At 42.6% G+C, this 23,025-nt stretch overlaps 1 protein-coding gene across 2 annotated transcripts in view; it reads right to left on the bottom strand.

Moving 5' to 3' along the window:
- MTHFD1 (methylenetetrahydrofolate dehydrogenase, cyclohydrolase and formyltetrahydrofolate synthetase 1) overlaps window positions 1–23,025 on the bottom strand; it is a 71,854-nt gene that overhangs the window by 31,529 nt on the left and 17,300 nt on the right. For both annotated transcript variants that reach the window (XM_009006152.4, XM_035260705.3), the window contains exons 3-13: window positions 18,132–18,191; window positions 17,083–17,136; window positions 14,764–14,900; window positions 14,522–14,622; window positions 12,262–12,398; window positions 10,272–10,383; window positions 5,196–5,323; window positions 4,300–4,397; window positions 3,934–4,107; window positions 2,922–3,058; window positions 177–223 (exon numbers count right to left, since the gene is read on the bottom strand). In XM_009006152.4, the coding sequence (XP_009004400.1) occupies window positions 177–223; window positions 2,922–3,058; window positions 3,934–4,107; window positions 4,300–4,397; window positions 5,196–5,323; window positions 10,272–10,383; window positions 12,262–12,398; window positions 14,522–14,622; window positions 14,764–14,900; window positions 17,083–17,136; window positions 18,132–18,191 (1,185 nt within the window). The remainder of the gene's footprint in view (window positions 1–176; window positions 224–2,921; window positions 3,059–3,933; window positions 4,108–4,299; window positions 4,398–5,195; window positions 5,324–10,271; window positions 10,384–12,261; window positions 12,399–14,521; window positions 14,623–14,763; window positions 14,901–17,082; window positions 17,137–18,131; window positions 18,192–23,025) is intronic.

Below are 23,025 nucleotides of genomic sequence, written 5' to 3'. Positions count from 1 at the left end.
ATCCCAGCTACTCAGGAGGCTGAGGCAGGAGAATTGCTTGAACCCAGGGAGCGGAGGTTGCAGTGGGCCAAGATTGCACCATTGCACTCCACCTCTGGGAAACACAGCAAGACTCTGTCTCAGGGGGGATGGGGGATGGGGAAAATCTAAATCAGTCAAATCCCAGAATACTTTACCTCTTCCATAGGAATGACCTGGGAGTAGCCGCCTCCTGCAGCGCCACCTAGGGGACAGGTCAAGGGTAGGGACTCAGTTAAGCATACCTCTGGAATGACTTAGAAATCAAATGCATGCAAATGGATTTTCATAACTAGTAAGCACATTTCTTTATTTACTTTTTATGATTATTTGGACAGTTTTGATCAAGTGTTTTCTAATGCTAAATAGTTTCTCAATTGATACCTAAGTTTAAATGACAAAATCACAAACATATATATACCTACTTATTATCTTTAGAAATAGGTTCCTTGTGGTTACCAGCATTTGTTAAAAGACCCAGCTGACAGTTACATAAAGGCAAACCTGTTCAATTTCCTACTTTTATGAAGCTACTTTGGCTTTTAAAACAGAAATACTTAAAATACATACACCTACAACAAAGACTATAATTTTTCCCAAATAATGTTTCCTAAATAGATATAAATTGATTAGGCTGTTAGAAAGCAACCTAATTGCTAGATTTTTGCTGGCATATTTGGAGTACAGGTTGAGTATCCCTTATTTAAAATGCCTGGGACCAGAAGTGTTTTAGATTTGGGATTTTGTTTTCCAGATTTTAGAATATTTGCATCATACTGATCAAGCATCCCAAATCCAGAATTTAAAAATCTGAAATGCTCCAATGAGTATGTCCTTTGACCACCACGTCAGCACTCAAAAAGTTTAGGATTTTGGAGCCTTTCCGATTTCAGACTTCTGATGCTCAACCTGTATTAACCAAAAGCCAGGTGAAAATGTCCAGGTCACCAAGCATGGTTGTAATCCTAGCCTGGGAGATCAGGGCTGCAGTGAGTTATGGTCATGCCACTCAACTGCCTGGGCGGCAGAGCAAGACCCTATCTCAAAAAAAAAAAAAGTCCATGTTACTACATTATTAGTGCAATAAATGTAAATCATATATATATATATATATATTAATATATGATAGTCTCAGACTGTTGCACAGCCTGGAGGGAGGTGGGCTGGGATTACAAGCACACACCATGTCCAGCTGAGTTTTGTGTTTTTAATGGAGATGGGGTTTGCCATGTTGGCCTGGCTGGTTTCAAACTTCTGGCCTCAAGGGATCCACCCACCTCATCCTCCCAAAGTGCTGGGATTGCAGGTGTGAGTCACTGCACCCAGTCCAGTGATATATTAATACATATTTTGTTTTTGTGAGGCAGAGACCATGCAGTGAGGCAATTTGCAATAAGTGTAAAAGAAAAATAATGGGTTCAACAAGCAGAACAAGGAATAGCTCGTGATGAAGTTGAAAGGGGGTTGTTACGACAAGCTCAAGAGCAGAACTAAATGAGTACATTTATAAAATATGTGGAAGGGTAGGCCGGGCACAGTGGCTCATGCCTTTAATCCCAGCACTTTGGGAGGCCGAGGCGGGCAGATCATGGAGGTCAGGAGTTCAAGACCAACCTGGCCAACATAGTGAAACCCCATCTCTACTAAAAACACAAAAATTAGCCAGGCATGGTGCACATGCCTATAGTCTCAGCTACTCGGAAGGCTGAGGCAGGAAAATCGATTGAAACTGGGAGGCAGAAGTTGCAGTGAGCCAAGATCATGACACTGCACTCCAGCCTGTCCAACACAGTGAGACTCCATCTCTAAATAAATAAATAAATAAATAAGTAAGTAAGTAAGTAAGTAAGTAAGTAAGTAAATAAGTAAGTAAGTGAGTGGAAGGGTGAAGGTCTACCTGGTGTCAACATTTGCAGTAATTGCTAGAACAAGCAGAATGTGATCCCTGTCACCAAGCAGAGAAAGCTAACTCTAAGAACCTTTCATAATTAATAAAAATTACTTTAATTAAGATAGCAGCTGGATGTAGCAGCTCATGCCTATAGTCCTAGCAATCTGGAAAACTGAGACGGGTCGATCACTTGAGGTCAGAAGTTCAAGACCACATGGCCAAAATGGTGAAACCCCATCTCTACCAAAAATACAAAAATTAGCCAGGTGTGGTGTGGTGGTGCACACCTGTAGTCCCAGCTCCTTGGGAGGCTGAGAAAGAATCTCTTGAACCCAGAAGGTGGAGGTTGCAGTGAACCGAGATGGCAGGACTGCATTCCAGCCTGGGCATGTTTGTAGTACTGCAGAATAAAAATCTCAAGGTAAAGTATAAGTATAGTAATAGTTTAGAGCTTGAAATCGACATAGAAGAATCACTCTGGTACTTAATACAGGTGCTTTGACCAAGTCACCTCTGAAGTCCCAGTTGCTGCTATTGTAAAATGGTGACAATACTATCTCGAATTGGATGATAAAATAATATGCACAGACTGCTCAGAACAATATCTGGCACAAAGCATATACTCAATAAGGGAAGGCTTTTCTTATTCTCAACAGAGTGAAACATCTGTGGGGTTTGTCTTTGTCTCTAGAGTGTCAACAAGATGATCAGTAGCTACAATTACCTTTATTATTACTGTGACAATGGACTATTAGGGTCAAATAAAAGCACCTCCAGCTACATATTACAGATCCCAGAGAATCCCTGTGTAGTGGCCTACAGTGATAGAGGGAGTTGGGGAGATCCAACGACAGCCTTCATCAAAAGCATGACTATAGAGGTGTGTGAGAATGACATTCCTGGTGTCCAAATGAGATGAAGACCCCATAAGCATCAGAGGTTGTGTAAGCCTGGGAGGACTGAAGGAGAAGCAGGTGCCCCGTCCCCACCCACAATCCAGTCTCACTAGTACCTTTTATTCCAAAGGTGGGGCCCTGAGAAGGCTGTCGCACACATGCAAAGACGTTCTGGTAGAGATGGGCACCAAGGGCTTGCACCAGCCCAATTGTCGTCGTGCTTTTTCCTTCTCCCAGGGGAGTTGGAGTTATTCTTCAAGATGAAAGCAAAAGAGAAAAAGGTTTACTTAAAGAATTACATGTTTCTGAATCACTAAGTCATACCGAGCAGATCCTAGAGAATGACTCTTAATCTAAAGATTAAAAAAGACAAAGTCAGGCATAGCAGTGTATGCCTGTAGTCCCAGCTATATGGAAGGCTGAAGCAAGAGGATTACTTGAACCCAGGAGTTCAAGGCTACAGTAAGCTATGACTGTACCACTGCACTCCACCCTGGGCAACACAGCAAAACCCCATCTCTTAAAGAAAAAGAAAAAAGGCAAAACAAGTCCTGAAAGATATCTTTTTTAAGAATCTTAGTTGTAATTTTAAAAAAACTTTAAATTAAAAAAAAAAAAAAGATTCCTGTATTTTAGCTCTTCTTGCTGTAAGAAGCAAATATACCTTATCTTGTGAAAAGACACAGCTATAATTTTAATTTCTCATTTATATTCTCAAATACTAGCTTTTTAATATAACTTAGCCCAGCAATAAAAATGAATGTCTAGTAGATCCAACAAATTAATGAATTTCGGGTTCAAAAAGGTGATTCTATCTTAAGACCAGGTTTTAAGACCGAATTCTTCTACTTACTAGATGGATAACCTTGACCAATTTTCTCATCTATGATTATAATCTCTTCTTACCTACCTCTCAGGATTGCTTTAAGGATCAAATGCAATCAAATATGGGTGAAAATGCTAAAATCAAATTAAAGGCACCTCTACATACATGTGCCAAGTGCAAATGCAACACCTGGTAATAATGATCAGGACTGATACTAAGATTCAATGGCAACATGAATAAAAACCATACCCCTTGCTTATACCCATTACTGGAGATAGTAAAAAAAAGAAAACCAACCATACCCAGTCACCACTACATATTTCCCATCAGGCTGGTGCTTCAGGCGTTCTAGTGTTGACAACAGAACTTTGGCCTTCGTTTCACCATATAATTCTACCTCTTCAGACAGCAGACCAATTTCTCGAGCCAGCTTACCAATGGGCTTTGGTTTGCAAGATCGTGATATATCGATGTCACTTTGGAAACATAGAAAACTGGTATCAATGTTTATTCATTGAGTTTAAATTAATCCCACACTAGTAGTAAGCCCCTAACCCAACCCCAACCACCGACCGTGCATTAGGAGGGAGCATATGTGTACCCATGGTATCTGTCAACTAAAAACCAGGAATTCACAAAGTTTTAAATCAGTAAAATTGTATTTTTACCTTGGAACAGGCGTCTTGAGGTTAAGGTTGTTATACTGAATCGTCCACTTCCCTGGCTTAAATTTCTCCAGGAAACGCTTAGCACTCTCTACTGTGCTCTAAACAAAATGAAATAAATGGAACTTAGAAGAGGTGGTTATTAGGCCGGGCGCGGTGGCTCACGCCTGTAATCCCAGCACTTTGGGAGGCCGAGTGGACGGATCACAAAGTCAGGAGTTCAAGACCAGCCTGACCAACAAGGTGAAACCCCATCTCTACTAAACATGCAAAAAAAATTAGCCAGGTGTGGTGGTGTACGCCTATAATCCCAGCTACTCGGGAGGCTGAGCAGGAGAACTGCTTGAACCCAGGAGGGGGAGTTTGCAGTGAGCTGAGATCGCACCATTGCACTCCAGCCTGGGCAGCCATGCCCGACTTCGTCTCACAAAAAAAAAAAGAGGGATGATTATTTTAACCCTCATCTCGTTTCAAGCTCCAGGTCACTCTAGTTCAATCACAAATGAACTGCTTCAGACCCATCTATGACCAAGAGCTTCAGTCTGAGTTAAGAGTCAACAGGCACCTAACACATTGTGGGGCTACTTGCTTGGTCCCTGTCGGCTGGTGCTCATTAGAAGGGGAAAGCAAACCAAAACAGACCAGGCCAAGCCAGTGTGTTTGCATTTTTCTTCTTTCAAAGTTATTATATCCCAAAGGAGACTAGAATTATTCCATCCCTACTTTTTTATATTAATGTGCTTGATATTATTTCTCTGTTCTTATCTTTCGTTCTTCTCATTAGATCCACATCTTTTCTTTACTTCTGAGTAGGTTTTTGATATTTCTACTTGGGGAGAAAAGCAGCAAAACTCAATCAGCTTTTCAGAACAATTAGAGAAACTTTTATTCACAAGTACCTGCATTAACATTGCAACCGTCATGGGCCCCACGCCACCAGGAACGGGAGTGATGAAACGCGCTCTCTCTTTGGCCTCGTTGTATGCCACATCACCCACAACTTTCTTCCCATTTCGTTTTGTATCATCTGGTCAAGTGGGGAGAAATCAAAGCCAAATCTCAGAATCACAATCCTTGTGATCAGTTATACTCAGCAGAATGTTAGGGTGTGTTAGTCCCATCAGGCTCCAGTGCTTACTTCACTTAAAAGCTATGGAATGACAGGTGTTTGCTATTTCTTAGGGAGAAAATTATTTTACCTGCACAAATTAACAAGACGTGTTAAGTGGTTTTTCAGAACCCGGAGAATCCTTTTGTAGTTCCTCAGGTGGCAAATAAAATACCAACTGTTTTTTATTCTTAAAACTAACTACCCAGTATATAATGAGCACCTTTTAAAATGTTAATTTGCCAAAGCCTACAAAGGAAATTTTTTGGGTGCACAAAGCTCCAACTATGTCACAGCTGCCAGATATCGTTTCTACAGCAACTGTCAGCATTTTGTGAGCTCCATGTGTGAGCTGGAGGAACAATTCAACATCCAGTTCCAAAGATGCAGCTACTTAAATGTATGCTAAAGGCAAAGAATATAATTACACTTCCCTTAAAAGGACACAAGAACAACTACAAATCTTACCAGCAAAGAATAGCTGCTATTCAAGAGAACAAAACCAATGATGCATCATTGCTCACTCACACAAAGGACATCCTACACTTGGCTTCAGTGCACTTCCGGGAGGGGCTGGGGCGGGCCTAGACCTCGAAGCAAGAAGGCTCCCCGGGCTGCATCTGGTAGTTTTAACCGCGTCACCACTTCTCTCTGATCAGATCACCACAAATGAGAGAGGAAGCTCCAGGGTGGAGGCAAGAAGCCAGAATTAAAAGATGAGCTGTAGAATCAGCTCTGTTATTAAAAGTTAGAGCCAGCGTGGTGGCTCATGCCTGTAATCCCAGCATTTTGGGAGGGCAAGGCAGGTGGATCACCTGAGGTCGGGAATTCGAGACCAGCCTGGCCAACATGGTGAAACCTTATCTCTACTAAAAATACAAAAATTAGTCAGGCATGGTGGTGCAGGCCTGTAATCCCAAACTCTAAACGCTAAGGCAAGAGAATTGCTTGAACCCAGGAGGTGGAGACTGCAGTGAGCTGAGATTGTGCCACTGCACTCCAGCCTGAACAACAAGAACAAAACTTCACCTCGAGAAAAAAAAAAAAAAACAAGTTCTGTAGCTCCTGTGGGCTCCATATTCATCTGAAGTCCAAAATGCAAAGAAGGCTTAACACTACCTATCACAAGCTTGCTGAGGACAAAATGAGAAAATGTACACAGTGAAACTGAAAAAGTAGTCTCCAAATGCAAGAGTTTCTCTTCCCACCACAGATACGTAAGCTATTTTTTATATGGAGTAGAAGGAGCTGGTAAACACAACTCGTTGGGGGTGGTTTCAGGTTTCTAGAAGATTATAAAGAGCAAACTACAACAGAACATTTCCTTTCACAACTCCTAGAGTCATCTCAAAATTCCAAGGAAATATAGACAGAGGTTTGCCCTCTGAAAATGTTTCGATAGTCTTTTTTTTTTTTTTTTTGAGACGGAGTTTTGCTCATTACCCAGGCTGGAGTGCAATGGCACGATCTCGGCTCACCGCAACCTCCGCCTCCTGGGTTCAGGCAATTCTCCTGCCTCAGCCTCCTGAGTAGCTGGGATTACAGACACACCACTATGCCCAGCTAATTTTTTGTATTTTTTAGTAGAGACAGGGTTTCACCATGTTGACCAGGATGGTCTCGATCTCTTGACCTCGTGATCCACCCGCCTCGGCCTCCCAAAGTGCTGGGGTTACAGGATTGAGCCACCGCGCCCGGCCCTGTTTCAGTAGTCTTAACACTGTAGTTAGCTTGAAATATTCACTGCAGCTATTTCTATGTGTTAATGTTAGTCATTTTAGTTTTTCCATAGATAGGAGACACATATCTTTGACTACATGACTAAACACAGCACTGGATGAGTTCAATTTTGCTCCTAAACCACACTCTATCAGGACTGATGAGACACTACTAACTGTAGGACATCATCCTATCCACGAAGGACTGCTAACTACGCAGTGCTTCATGGAGAGGATGATGTGGTCAGTGGAAAAAGTGACCACTATTCAACCTAAGTATATAACTTCAGTAATGGGCAAATGTTTTGGTTATCTACCCCTAGTCTTAGAACTTCTCTTTCCTTGGGAAATTACATGTACAAAATTCCAGCTAAGCCCTGTAAGCTCTTTTACATTTAATTTGGGGACCCTAATAATAGAGGCCAATACAGAAGCAGCTACACTGGATAGGTTGAGACTGGACTGGAGTAGGGTAGGGAATCGGTTCCCTCTTTTTAACCCTTCCAAATAAAACACTGTTGATCTGGCCCTTCTCAAATTATCTTTAGTAAACCAACTGGGAAGAACACTTTTATGTGTTTCTCTGGCCAATACTTTCTGCCCTGCACTTGAATCTTTAAAAATATTCCTTCTTTGAAAAAGGTATACACATCTTGATTCATTCGTATAATTTTGCAAGTGACTTACAATGTTATCACGCAAACTAGTGGATCATGCAAACTATTTAAATAATCGAAGCTATGAACCAAGAAGCAGCTCAGTGGTAGAATATGTTGCTTTCAAAATGAACATTTGCAAATAGCAGTCTTGAGGTCCTGCAGCCCATTTGCTGGTCTGTATCTGAGTGATTCCGCCATCCTTTGGGGGAAACAATAACACCCAGCTTTATCAGTATCCATTTGCCTATATGCCCAAGACCAGTAAAAACACTGTTGACCAGGAGGGAAGATACTGCTTTAACTTTATCCATATTTTATTGCCTGTGTAAGGAATCATCAGTGTGAACAGGATGGCAAGTTTCATGTTTAACTCAACATTTCCTACCTATCTCAAGACTCCAGATCCCTACCCAGGTTTTTCTTCTCCATCTCTCACATCTAATCTAAAAAAAAAAATGCCAAAAGCAGAAATATGAGACAGAAGATGCTAGATTTTAAACAGACTGAGCTTGAATGTCATATCACAAGTATTCGAAGTGAGGAGTTGTAGGAGAGCAATTTCTTTATCGCCTGTTAGATAATTACACTATAAGAAAATGAGTGATCAATTATGAGCTACTGTCTTAAAAGCACGGTAGGGAGAGTGGGTAGGAGGTTAAAAACGGTGAAGGCTTGACAGTGACTAATGTTCCTGGCAGCTCAATGTCTACATCTGAAACCTGAGATGGGAAGGGAGAAAAAAAACTATTCTTGCTATAACACCGTTCAACAATTCAAAAGCTATGAGTGCCAGTGGTCAGATGGCAGGAAGCTGGATGTGGCACCACACTGACTGCCTGTGAGGAGCTATCTAGGCAGGAGAGCATAGGACACCACACATGAGACACATACAATAAAAATACCATGTTTTATAGGAAAGGAGGGAAGGAGAGAAAAAAAAGATCATCCCTGGATAAGGGGAAATCAAACAAAGTTTGGAAGGAGGAACAGACATGACAGAGAAGAGATGGGGAGGAAACAGCTGAAGGTGACGTTGAACCTTATTCAGTTGTGTAGCCCAAGGCCTGGCATTGTGCTTGATGCACAGTAGTTGCTCAGTTAAAGATTGTTCCTTTCTTGAATCTACGAGGATGTATACAAGTTTTGCTGTATTGTTCTGTGAAGTTTTATGTTTGAAAGAATAGCCCGCTCCAGCAGGGCACAGTGGTTCACGCCTGTAATCTCAGCACTTTGGGAGGCTGAGGCAGGTGAATCACGAGGTCAGGAGTTCGAGACCAGCCTGGCCAACATGGTGAAAACCCCATCTCTACTGAAAATACAAAAATTTAGCTGAACGTAGTGGTAGGTCCCTGTAATCCCAGCTACTCGGGAGGCTGATGCAGGAGAATCACTTGAACCTGGGAGGTGGAGGTTGTAGTGAGCTGAGATCACACCACTGCACTCCAGTCTGGGTGACAGAGTGAGACTCTGTTCCAAAAACAAAAAAATAGTCCACTCCACTAAGGATGTAGGTACAGGAACTGCACAGGACAAACAAGGTATGTGTAAGGAAGGGAAAGTGGTCCTCTTTACAAGTTGCAGGTAGGTTCACCATGCATAAGTGAGATAACAGGCTACAGAGGTCACTGAAATTAGTGTGAGGCTAAGGAGTCTGGCAAGTAAGAAGGAAGAGGCTCTGAGGACCATGCCAGAAGGTGACCATGGCAAGACAAAAGCAGGGGGATAGATCTGAGTGGGAAGCAGCCGGAGGGAGGGACACTTGCAAGGAAGTTATTGCAGCCCCTCAGCTGAGAAGGTAACACTCAATGGTGACACTGAGAACAGAGGAAAGAGAAAACAACTCCTAATATTTAGAGACTATCCAGTATAGGGAATGCTTGGGAGGGAAACTAAAAGGCTTCAGACCTGTGGGGAGGAAGAATGGTGATACTAACCACAAGACGGGAGTGAGGAATAACCTGAGGATGAGGATGCCAAGTACGGTTTTGGATTAAAAGGCTGGATTTATCCTCTCTGCCTAGTAAAAAAACCTAGGACAAATATCTTTGTAAAGCCCTCCTCTTGGCGGAATGAGTCCCTCTTCTGGACTCTCATAGCACTTTGCAATGACTATACTGTATTTTAAATTCATCCATCAACTTTGCTAAAATAAAGGGTGATCTCTAGGTGAAGATAAAGTGATATATCCCTCCTGCCCTCCCTCTCACTTTCTTCCTAGACAGAGTCATCTTGGAAGCTGTATTGGATATGATTAAAATCACAGGCTCTGACACCAGCCAGACCTGCCTGCAAGTGGCAACTCTTCTTTTTTTTGTTTTGTTTTGGCAACTCTTCCATCTACTAACTCTGTGTACCCTTGGGCTAGCCAATCTCTCTAAACCTTAGTACTACAAGCATAAAATGGGATGAGGTTCTCTCTCAGGCTTGATTTCATGACCTAGACACCATTCTCAACACCAGAAGCCACCTTCCTCCTCCAGCAACACTCACCTGGGACATAATTGATTCCACAGTCGATGACTATTGCCCCAGGTTTGATCCACTCCCCTTTAACCAATTCAGGCCGACCAGTTGCAACCACCAGGATGTCACCTTTATTTACCTAGGGGTAGGGGATTTGAACATCAAAAATGAAATAATGAAACACACATTAAAAAAAAAAAAAAAAAACAGAAATGAAAAGGACATCCCTGAGCTTTGTATTAAATTCTTAACTGTCATAAGCTATTTCATAAAATATTGGGTTAAGGCCTCAAATGCAAGTCACACGTTTTTTCTGACAGCCCTTCATATGCTGTGCCCATTTCTATACATGCCAAAAAGTGTACTTTCATCAGGCATTTTACCCAGTAGGGAAATCAGTGTGAGCCTGCAAGGTAGAGGAGCAAACAGGCTTGGGGCCCTGGGTGTTACAATGTCCAGACACTGCTCCTTCTCCTACAGAATGTGGGGCTACCAGCTTCCACAGAGCACTACTTTGGGGGAATTAAAAGAGAAGCTACTAGGCCTCTCTCCTGCTCTCTCCCCACATTTAAGAGACTGCACTGTCAACAGGTATGTGTGCATGTGCGCATTCTTGGGCTCAGGAATCTGAAGCAGGGATCAAGAACAAGCTGCCACAGATATTGCCAGGCCAATGGTCACATCTGCCTCTGGAGCACCTCTACTCCGAGGCCACCACTTTTACACACATGGGATCTGGCTGCCAGAGGCCAATCTGAGTGTCTGTACTGCTAATCCCTGTCCACCACGAGGCAGACTAGGGTAGAAAGAACTTGACGAGAGGCCAGTCATGTTGTATCATGCCCCAGTAATCCCAGCACTTTAGGAAGGTGAGGCAGGAGGACTGCTTGAGCCAGGAGTTTGAGTCCAGCCTGGACAACACAGTGAGACCCTTGTCTCTACAAAAAGTTTAAAAATTAGCCAGGTATGGTGGCACATGACTATAGTCCCAGCTACTCAGAAGGCTGATGCAAGAGGATCACTTGAGTCCAGGAGTGCAAAGCTGCAGTGGGTTCCCTGATGGGCTGCCACTATACTCCAGCCTAGACAGCAGGGCAAGACCCTGTCTCTAAAGATATAAGAAAAAGGAAGAGAGAAGGTACACAGAATGAACTCTTTATAAACTTGGGCATACTTTTAAATTGACGTTTTTAAATTAATTATTTTTATTTATTTTATTATTATTATTTTGAAACAGGGTCTTCCTCTGTAGCCCAGGCTGGAATGCAATGGTGTGATCATGGCTTACTGCAGCCTCGAACTCCATGGGCTCAAGTAATCCTCTTGTCTCAGCCTCCCAAATAGCTGGGACTACTAGCATGTGCCACCACATCTGACTAATTTTGTTTTTTTCTGAGACAGAGTTTCGATCGTTGCCCAGGCTGGAGTGCAATGGCACGATCTCGGCTCACTGCAACCTCCACCTCCTGGGTTCAAGCGATTCTCCTGCCTCAGTCTCCTGAGTAGCTGGGATTATAGGCACGCACCACCACACCTGGCTAATTTTGTATTTTTAGAAGAGACGGGGTTTCTCCATGTTGGTGAGGCTGGTCTTGAACTCCTGACCTCAGGTGATCCACCCACCTTAGCCTCCCAAAGTGCTGGGATTACAGGCGCGAGCCACCATGCCCAGCCTTATCTGGCTAATTTTTAATTTTTTTGCAGAGAAAGCATCTCACTATGTTGCCCAGGCTGCTCTCAAAAACTCTTGGGCTCAAGCAGTCCTCCTGCCTCAGCTTCCCAAAGTGTTGGGACTACAGGATGTGAGCCACCCCACTCAGCCTTTAATTTGAATTTGTTTCTTCGTCTTGTAAAAGTGAGATGAGATTCATAGAACTATTACACATGGGGTTAAATGAGGCCATGAGTGTAAAGGACATAGCAGCGTCTAGCACTTAGCTGCTAGCTGTTTCCAGTGTGTGAAGAGAATACCCACTCTCCCCACCGTAACACCTTCACCTCTTCTCTGGACACCCACCTCCTCATCCAGATTGGCAGTCTTGGAGTGGCAGGTGGTCACTGTGGCATTGTTCCACAGAAGCAAGTCACGCATCGGGGCCCCGACTATTTTACTGCGCCCGACCACCACAGCATGTCTTCCAGCAATCTGCATCCCTGAAAGAAAAGCTAGCCTGCATCAGAGCTGGACGATAGCAGCTGCCCTCCTTCACATGCCACGTGGAGAATTTAGAATAAGCGCACAAAAACAGTTTCTTAACATCAAACAGAAAGCTTCCTAAAAACATTCCTTCTTTGGCGATAATATTCTCAACTCTAGGGTTTCAGCTTTAAATTGGGACTTGTACATGTGTCCTTCTTGCTGTGGGTTTTTGGGAGCAGCTTAAGCCAAGATCCATTCATTGAGTCATAGGGGAGTGGGAAGAAAACCTACACTCAAAGAAAAAAGAAACCCTGATGTACAGCTAATCAGCCATATGGAAGAAGACATCAGATTAAATTACATGGGAAAAACAGTTAAAACAAATAGGGCCTATGTAACAGGTTGGAGAGACGTGTAGGAAATTAGATTAATATCAGTAATTCTTTCCAACTTTGGTAAGTTTGTTTATACAGTTCCTCACCCAAATTTCTCGTTTGGCTTAGGGCCTGAGCCATAGGATTATTTGCAGGGAAGTGATAAAGGGGAAACTTCTGTGGCAGCAAGATTTCTTTTTGATTTCACAGCATCCATTTTTCTGGCACTATACCAATGTCCTTTTCAGGGCTGACCACACTCTACTCCAGACAGCGTGAGTGAGTACCCAATAGTGGACAGGTGACCACATTTCTTCCCCTGGCTGATAAGATGCAATCCCATGACTATTATGCATGAATATGGAACCAGGCTGTAGATGTTTGTGGCCACAAGGGGAGCCCAAGAACAAGCTATCCGCAAGAAGAAGGCAGAGAGAAGTTGATAACTTCACCAGAGTCCTCAGTGCAGTCACGGCTGAGGGTTGTGGACCCTTGCTCAAGGCAGCTGGGTTTTAAATTGTGCTTCTTGCATAAAATCGTTCTTTTCAGAAAAAGATAAACTCTTATAATAATGTTAACATTATGAACATCTAGAAGTAAAGATCTCAAAGTAAATTAAATGGTAACTTTCTATACTTTTTCGGATTCAGCAAGAGTTTGCATCAGGGCAAATGGTAGCATCACTGTCAATAAGAGGCAGTGGGAGGCCTTCAGGTGCTGTCCTCATGGGATTTCTTTTTAAGCAAGGCATTACAATGCTAAATATGCTGAGGAATTTACATTTAACTGTAGAACTGAACTGTCAAAGCTTATGGCTTGACCTTTTCTTGCAAACCACAGACCATTTTCATTTATGCTGGCCAAAACTTTCCACTTGAAACTTCTGACCTACTTCTTTTTACCAGGACCCATTTCCTTGTAAAAAATAACCTCTGCTAAAAGTATTCATAATGAAATTAAAATAGCAAGGTGCTAACTAGTAACGGGACAATACAGCCAACTGTGCAGGAGACCCATTTCCAGCCATCTGTCGAGTCCTGGAACTACTGTGGAGATTCAGTGCCCGTTTTGGGGGTGGGGAAGGTGGGACTTTTCACTTCGTATCCTTTTAAACTATCCAAATTTTTATTACCATACAGGTCATTTTTTCGCAAAAAATAAATTGCTTTGAACTCAAATAACTAAATTCAAATCTTGGTTCCATTATCTCCCAAACAAGTTACTTATCCTCTCTGAGCTGGTTTTTATTTTTATTTTTTGGAGACAGAGTCTCACTGTTGCCCAAGCTAGAGTGCAGTGGGGTGATCTTGGCTCACTGCAACCTCTCTCTGCCTCCTGGGTTCAAGCAAACCTCCTACCTTAGCCTCCTGAATAGCTGGGAGTACAGGTGTGCTCCACCACCCCTGGATAATTTTTTTGTATTTTTAGTAGAGTCTGGATTTTACCATGTTGAGCAGGTTGGTCTCGAACTCCTGACCTCAGGATCTGCCTGCCTTGGCCTCTCAAATTGCTGGGATTATAGGCATGCGCTGCCATGATTTGCCTGAGCCTATTTTCTTAGGAGCTGAACAATAACAATACCTACTTCATAGAGTTGTTGAGAAAATTGAGAGAAAATTTAGGTAATACCCTTAGTAGACAGGCCCTTCTGCCAATCACGTCCATTTATTTATGGCCCACAATGTACCTCCTCTATGCCACCACATGTCAAGACCAGGCTCCAGGAAATGGTGCTTTCTTGTTGTTTGGTTTGTTGTTTTTACCTGTCTCTTTGATGAGTTCCAAGCATCCTTTAGGCGTACAAGGAATGAAACAGTCATTTAGGTCACCTCTAGCAAGTTTCCCGGCACTGATGCTAGTCAATCTAAAAGTGATGGAAATAAGAAGGAAATAAAGGCAATTAGGGGTCTTCATTCTTTAGAAACATTTATGCTATATTCCCAAACTAGAAACATATTATAAATGGAAGCATGCAATGAGATATAGGAGGCCAAGCCACACTTACCCGTCCACATCCTTTTCAGGCGCAATAACGTTGACCACTTCTTCAGTGTTAATAGAATTTTCTGAATCTAAAGGTAGTTGCACTATAACTCCGTGTATAGTAGAGTCTTCATTCAAAGATGTAATGTACTTGATCACCTAAAAGTAATACCACATATAATCAGTATATCACATAGAAATCAAAAGGTAGGGAGAAACACTTTCTAAGGCAAAAATGAGGTTGCCCTATTTCCCCCAAATGGTTTAATTATAGTCCTTTAAGAAGGTACCTTCCCCTTGAATCCTGAGAACACCTGTACTCTAACATAGAATGCATCCCCTAGATGTCTGGTAAGAAGTCCATCAAATTAAAGAGCTAAATGGCTGAGTGAGGTGGCTCGTGCCTATAATCCCAGCACTTTGGGAGGCCAAGTCAGGAGGATTACTTGAACCCAGGAGTTCAAGACCAGCCTGGGCAACATAGTAAGATATGACCACTACAAAAAAAATTTTTTTTTAAATTAGGGCCAAGTGCAGTGGCTCATGCCTGTCATCCTAGCACTTTGGGAGGCCAAGCGGGTAGATCACTTGAAGCCAGGAGTTTAAAACTAGCCTGGCCAACATGGTGAAATCCTGTCTCTATAAAAATACAAAAAATAAGGCTGGGTGTGGTGGCTCACGCCTGTAATCCAAGCACTTTGGAGGCCAAGGTGGGCGGATCACCTGAGGTCGGAAGTTCGACCAGCCTGACCAACATGGTGAAACCCCGTCTTAAAAAAAAAAAAAAATACAAAAAATAAGCCAAGCATGGTGGTGTGCCTGTAATCCCAACTACTCAGGAGGCTGAGGCGTGAATCGCTTGAACCCAGAAAGCAGAGGTTGCAGTGAGCTGAGATCATGCCATGCACTCCAGCCTGGGCAACAGAACAAGACTCTGTCTCAAAAAAAAAAAGCCAGGCGAGGTGGCTCACACCTATAGCACTTTGGAAGGTTGAGGTGGGCGGATCACTTGAAGTCAGGAGCAGCCTGGGCAATACGGGCAACTAAAAATATAAAAATTAGCTGGGCGTGGTGGCACATGCCTGTAGTCCCAGCTATTTGGGAGGCTGAGACGTGAGAATCACTTGAACCCAGGAGGCAGAGGTTGCAGTGAGCCAAGATCACACCATTGCACTCTAGCCTGGGTGACAAAAGTGAAGCACCATCTCAAAAAAGAAAGAGCTGGGCATGGTGGCTCATGCCTATAGTCCCAGCTGCTCGAGAGGCTGAGGAGGTTGAGGCTGCAATGAGCTATGACTGTACCACTGTGCTCCAGCCAGGGCAACAGAGTGAGACCCTGTTTCTATAAATACAATAAAATAAAAAGAGCTAAGAACGATTAAAAAGCTTATTACAGCAGTTAATACCCATGTTATAAGCATCCAAATCAAGATATAGAGCAGCAATGTGCAATCATCTTTTCTGTGAAGACAGAAATTTTCTGTAATTTACACCCTACAATACAATCACAGCTACTGAATCCTTGAAAAGTGGTTAGTATAATTGAGTGGATTTTTAATTTTATGTCATTTAAATTAAATTTGAATAGCCTCATGGTGCTAGTGGCTTCCACACTGGACAGTACAGATATAGGACACTGCCATAACGTCAAGAAAGCTGCTTTATCCTCTCACACCTTTGGAGTTAATCTCCCACCTACACGCAACCACAGTTCTGACTTTAATCATCACTGATTTGTTCTGCCTATTCTTGAACATCATATAAAAGAAATACATATTTGGTTTTTAAAATGCAGATAATTACAGGCCAAGGATCAGTTTTAACAAACACAACAGATGATTTGGAAGCAAACGATACTGCGGTCACACTTTGAGTATCAAATGTTCATCCCCTAGGACTGCACCATTTCCTCTGTGGGAGTCTGTGAAGAAAGAATACCTGGAGGTACCAGGTGTGGGGGCCCATGCCTTTAATCCCAGTACTTTGGGTGGCTGAATCACCTGAGGTCAGGAGTTTGAGACCAGCCTGGTGAATGTGGTGAAATGCTGTCTCTACTAAAAATATAAAAATTAGCCAGGCAAGGTGGAGGGCACCTGTAATCCCAGCTACTCAGGAGGCTGAGGCAGGAGAATCGCTTGAACTTGGGAGGCAGAGGTTGCAGTGAGTCAACATCCCACTATTATACTCCATCCTGGGCAATAAGAGCTAAGTTATGTCTCAAATAAAATAAAAATAATACCTGGAGGTCTTGGCTGTGTTAGTCTCCAAAGTCCCCCTAAACCAAAACCAGAGAGGAAACCACTTCGGCTTCCCTCTTCACAATCACCTCGTAAGAGCTCACCTCAGATTCTGTGGTTGTTACTGGTAACTTAATGTGAGTGGCTCTGATCCCAATCTGCAAACAGACATTAAAAGCAGGTAAATGGCAAGCCAACTTCAGATATTGAACCATTTCTTTTACAGACATGACTAACAAACCAGGAGATGTCAATCATCATTTCACCCTTACATGTTCTGAAGAATGAGTCCCTCACTTCAACCCATTCATCATTCACTTGTTAATTGCTACCACTGCACTTCAGCAATGTCATGTGATGCTTGCTATTCCTTGTGAAAGGAAATAAAGTCTTGGGACCCCCAAATTCATTAAGCCAAAGAGAAAAGCCAAGCTGGGAACTGGGTCACACAAACCTGCCTCCCCGTTTTTTGGTTCGTAAATAAGATGTTACAAGATGAAAAGCTACATGCCTCCCCAATATTTTGCCCACAGGGAAATTCCTGGTGAGCTGCAAGATCTTTACTCTAAGATGTTTGTTAAAAGTTCACCACCATGGCAATGTAAATTGATAGCTTATCTTTATAGGTGCAGTCACCCCCCAGCCCACCGGACACGAATACATATCTGATTGTTCTCCTGCCCCATTTTGTCTATGTCATCTTATCTAAAAAATGCAGATTCCTGAGCCAGCCAAAGTCATGAATGACTTATTTTTCCCTACCCCTCTTACATGAAAATTGTGTATTTCTCAATAACATGCCGTTTCCTCTTTAAATTTGGAGAACTCAAAATCATCTTTAAAGAAAGGACATGTCTCCCAGGTGTGTCCTTAATTTTAGCAAATAAATCTCCTAAAATGATTGAGACTTTTTACTTTTCTCAATTGACATTCTGCTCTTTGGGAAGAAAATCATTAATGAGAAAACAAAAACTCAAGGGCAAACCAGAGGCCAGAGATCTAACCCACCCATTTCTAACTTGCAAAATAGATAAACTAAAGTCTCCTGTGGATGATAAAAGTTTTCAAGGGGAGGAGCCAAAAGGGCAAGAGGTAATCGATAGGACCCAGGTGGAGGTGGGGGAGGGTGATGGCACGGCTGTTCTGGCGTTACCTCTTCAGCAGCCTTCAGCTTCACATTTATATAAAGATTGGAATCATCTCTGTTGCCAACCTAGAATAATAAATGCATGCAAATCAGATGATTAGGGAAAGACAAAGTGCATAGAAAAACTTCTACAATTTTAGTTTTAATAAAAGAAATGTTTAATCATGCAACTCTTGTTGCAGAGAACTTTTACAGGAGTACAGGGAGGCTGTTGGGGGCAGGAGGGATTATATGAACACAGGTGCTGTTACAGCCCCTCCCCTAAACAAGGCCCATCCAGTTCCCACTGCAAAGCCCCAAACAGAAAGTAGAGGATATCTGCATCTGCACTGGAAACTAAGCAAGGATGTTGCAGGCCTACCAGAAATGTGGGATTTCTGTGGCCACACCAGAAGAACAGGGTATGGAGGGCTGAGAAACTGTCATCAGGTAAGAAAAATGCCTGAGAGGCGCAAGCACCCAGAGGGCGCATTCCACACCCACCCCCCACAGCCAAACAGAGAAAAAAGGGTGGAAGGACCTCACTCTAGTTTACACAGAATAGGCAGCCAAGCAAGATAAAGGGCAATCTGCTGGCCCCAAGACAGAGAGGAGGCGGGGTGCAGTGATTCAGGTCTGCAATCCCTGCATTTTGGGAGGTCAAGGCAGGAGGATTGTTTGAGCATAGCCTGAGCAACACAGCCAGACCCCCATGTTTACAAAAAATTAGCCAAATGTGGTGCATGCCTGTAGTCCCAGCTACTCGGGAGGCCGCAGTGGGAGGATTACTTGAGCTCAGGAGTTTTGCCACAATTGTACCCCTGCACAGTGAGTTATGATATCAGGCCTGGGCAGCCTGGGCAACAGAGAGACTTTGTCTCTTAGAAAAAAGAAAGAGAGAGAAATTTGTAGTGCAAAGGCCAAATCCTTTGAACCACCATGCTGTGACTCACTATGTTCCCTCCGTTTCTTTAACCATGAACATATTTGTAGTTTATCATTATAACCATTTATTTGTAAAATTTTATTTTACTCATTTTTCCATGCTCCAATGGTTGACGTTTTTTCTTTTATAGGTTGATATACGCCATCATAAGTTTTGTGTTTCTCCCAAAATTGCAGAGGGTATCACAGTGGGAAAGGTTGTAGGTCCCTTCATATCAAAGATAACTGAAGTATAGCTCCTTTTAACAGGACCACGGCAAAGCAAGAAGCTGGCCCTTGTAACAGGATTTTCTGACCTTGGCATATTGATGCTCTTACTGGACACTCCCCTCAGATCTCAGGACATGGCCTGAATCTTAGCTTCAGTTGTTCCTTATATAGACAGTTCTCAGTTTTGCGGTGCTAATTTGAATTCCAAAAGCCAGAAGAGTCCTTTGAGGGAATTCTATTTTTTTTAATGAGTTCTTTGTACCTATCTAATGTACCTAAGTACATTAGATGCTTCCCGTGGGGCTTCCCTAGACTTTTACTGCTTCTTATGTTTCCTCTTTGGTCATTTTCTATGTATGTTCTTTGCCCCCACCACCCAATCCTCACTGATTCAGCTACCAGATTTGATACATTCCGGAATTTTTAGATCAAAGTAGGAAAGGAGGTGGTTCTAAATACAAAAGTATTATTTTTTACAATTTCATTCATATATTTATACCTACAACTAGTTATTTAGTTTTAACTCTGAGTCCTTTTTAAGCCACAACTTCTCTGTTCCAGAGCTTATCTTCATTCATGTTTCAGGTGAGTGAAATGTAACTCTAAGTCACTTTTCCAGGAAAGGCAGGTAGACATTTTTCTAAGTCTATATAACTGAAAATATTTTTCTGCTGTCCCTTGCAATTGACTGGCCTTGGCCAATTTGAAGTGACAGCATTTTCCTTCGGAGATGTTGTTTTTGGCATCTAATGTCACACAGGAGAAATCTGAAGCCTCTTGTTGTTGTTGTTCCTTTATATGTAACTTTTCTGCCTTAATATTTCTGAAGGAGTTTGTCTAAAACACTAAAACTGCCACCAGCTCCAGAAAAAAAACATAGTTATGAGCATGTCAAAATTTTATTGTAACCCTAACGCAAAGGGAAAGACATCTAAAAAGCCAATTCAAAGAGTCACTCTTAGTAATAGGCTTTATTTATTTATTTTTGAGACAGGGTCTCACTCTGTGTCACCTAGCCTAGAGTGCAGTAGCATGATCACGGCTCACTGCAGCCTGCAACTCCTAGGCTCACACAATCCTCCCACCTCAGCTTCCCACCTAGCTGGGACAACAGGCACACACCACCACACCCACCCAATTGTTACATTTTTTTATAGAAATGGGGTTTCACTATTGCCCAGCCTGGTCTCAAACTCCTGGGCTTAAGTAATCCTCCTGCCTCAGCCTGCCAAAGTGCTAGGTGGGTGTGAGTCAACACACTTGGCCAGTATAGGCATTTTATAGGGGAAAGTGGTTATAGAACCATTGATAGACTAGATGCAAAAATAATGGTTAAAGAACATGGATTCTTGACTGGCAGTCAAGTGAGGGGGTGGAAGACTGGGTTCCCAGAACAATTCTTAATTCCATTACAGTTTACAAGAAAATCACTAAAGCATTTTATACAGAATGCTGATTTCTTCCTTGAGGGTAGCTGAGTATTACATCATCCAAAAAAGATCCTATTCCGGAACAGGTTAGGGACAGTTTTTTTACACCATGAGTCTGCAAACTCTTTCTGTAGAGGGGCAGACGGTATATATTTTAGGCTTTGTGGGACACATACCCTGTCACAGCTGCTGCTGCTATTGCTTTTTTAACTCTTTATAAACTAGGCAGCATTTGGATATGGGCCACAGTTTACTAATCCCTGTTTTATACCATAACATATCTTGGATATTGGTTTACTCATTCATTCTTCTTTCTGTTTCAGAAACCTTTTGAAGATACTGGCTAGTTGAGTTTATTAACTATATTGTTTCTGTCCGTGTATTTTGTGAGGACTGAATGAGTTACTATACATAAAGCACTCTGAATAGTTCCTGGATACTGTTAGTAATCAGTTTTTTGGCCAGGTACAGTGGCTCATGCCTGTAATCCCAGCACTTTGGGGGGCCAAGGTGAGTGGATTGTCTGAGCCCACGAGTTAGAGACCAGCCTGAGCAACATATAAAAAACCCCATCTCTACAAAAATTAGCTGGGCATGTAGTGGTGCACCTGTAGTCCCAGCTAACTTGGGAGGCTGAAGTGGGAGGATCCTCTGAGGGATGGGGGAGGAAAGAGGTTGCAGTGAGCAGAGATCATACCACTGCACTCCAGCCTGCATAGCAGAACAAGATTTTGACTCAGAGAGAGAGAGAGAGAGAGAGAGAGAGAGACTGACTGACTAATGAGGCTATGGGGCTGAGGCTGTATTTCTATCACCTTGGTACAAACTTTTTTTTTTTTTTTTTGAGACAAAGACTTGCTCTGTCACCCAGGCTGGAGTGCAGTGACGGGATTACAGCTCACTGCAGCCTCAACCTCTCAGGCTCAAGGCATCCTCCCACCTCAGCGTTCCCAGTAGCTGGGACTATAGGCAAGTACCACCACGACCAGGTAATTTTCATGTTTTTTTGGAGACAAAGTCTCTCTATGTTACCCAGGATGTTCTCGAACTCCTGGGCTCAAATCATCCACTTGCCTTGGCCTCCTAAAGTGCTGGGAGTACAGGTGTGAGATACCATGCCTAGCCCATTAGTATCTATTATAATGAAAAGTCAAGTCTTAATTTTCTATAAATATTCGGTTATTTGGGAAGTTACTCATTTATTTTATTTTAAAATTGAACACTCAATTTTTAAATATATACTTTGGCCAGATCATGAATGTTCTTGAATGCATTGCTAAGGAATTAGAAAAACAAGGGGGAAAAACAAATGGGTTTTGGAGACAGAAGTGGGTTCATTTCCCAGACTCAGTCCCTTCCTGACTGGCTTTGGGCAAGCTACCCAGGATCTTTGACCATGAGTTACTATGACTATAAGAGGATATCTCCTACCTTGTAGGGTAATATAAAACATAGAACAATTAGAAATATATAAACAAATCATTTGAATTATTGTAGATACTTTATAAGTAATACAGATGGAACATCCCTAACTCAGAACTTCAAAATCAGCCAGGTACGGTGGCTCACACCTGTAATCTCGGCATTTTGGGAGGCCAAGGCAGGTGGATCACTTGAGCTCAGTTTGAAACTAGCCTGAGCAATATGGAGAAACTGTGTCTCAAATACTAAAATTAGCTAGATGCCTGTAGTCCTGGATACTCAGGAGGCTAATGTGGGAAGATAGCTTGAGCCAGGAAGACGGAGGCTGCCGTGAACCATGATCACGCCCCTGCACTCCAGCCTGGTCAACAGAGTGAGACCCTGTCTCAAAAAAACAAAACAAAAACCCCACAAATCCAAAATGCTCCAAAATCAGAAACTTTGAGCACTGACAATGCCAAAAGTAGAAAATTCCACACCTGGCCTCATGTGATGGCTTACAGTCAAAACACAGTTAAAAGTACATTTCATGTACATTATTAAAAATACATAAAATTCTAAAAAAAAAAAAAAAATACATAAAATTGACCGGGCATGGTGGCTCATGCCTATAATCCCAGCACTTTGGGAGGCTGAGGCGGGTGGATCACCTGAGGTCAGGAGTTTAAGACCAGCCTGGTCAACATGGTGAAACATTGTCTCTACTAAAATACAAAAATTAGCTGGGTGTGTTGGCACATGTCTTTAATGCCAGCTACTTGGGAGGCTGAGGCAGGAGAATTGCTTGAATCCAGGAGGTGGAGGTTGCAGTGAGCTGAGATTGCACCATTGCACCCCAGCCTTGGCAATAAGAGTGAAACTCTGTCTCAAAATAATAATAATAGACACATACACAAAGGTATATAAGGTATATA

Source organism: Callithrix jacchus, chromosome 8 (genome assembly GCF_049354715.1).
Source record: "Callithrix jacchus isolate 240 chromosome 8, calJac240_pri, whole genome shotgun sequence".
Classification (NCBI taxonomy): domain Eukaryota; kingdom Metazoa; phylum Chordata; class Mammalia; order Primates; family Cebidae; genus Callithrix; species Callithrix jacchus.
The sequence above is the reverse complement of the archived record's forward strand: the minus strand, read 5'-3'. Positions and strand labels throughout refer to the sequence as shown.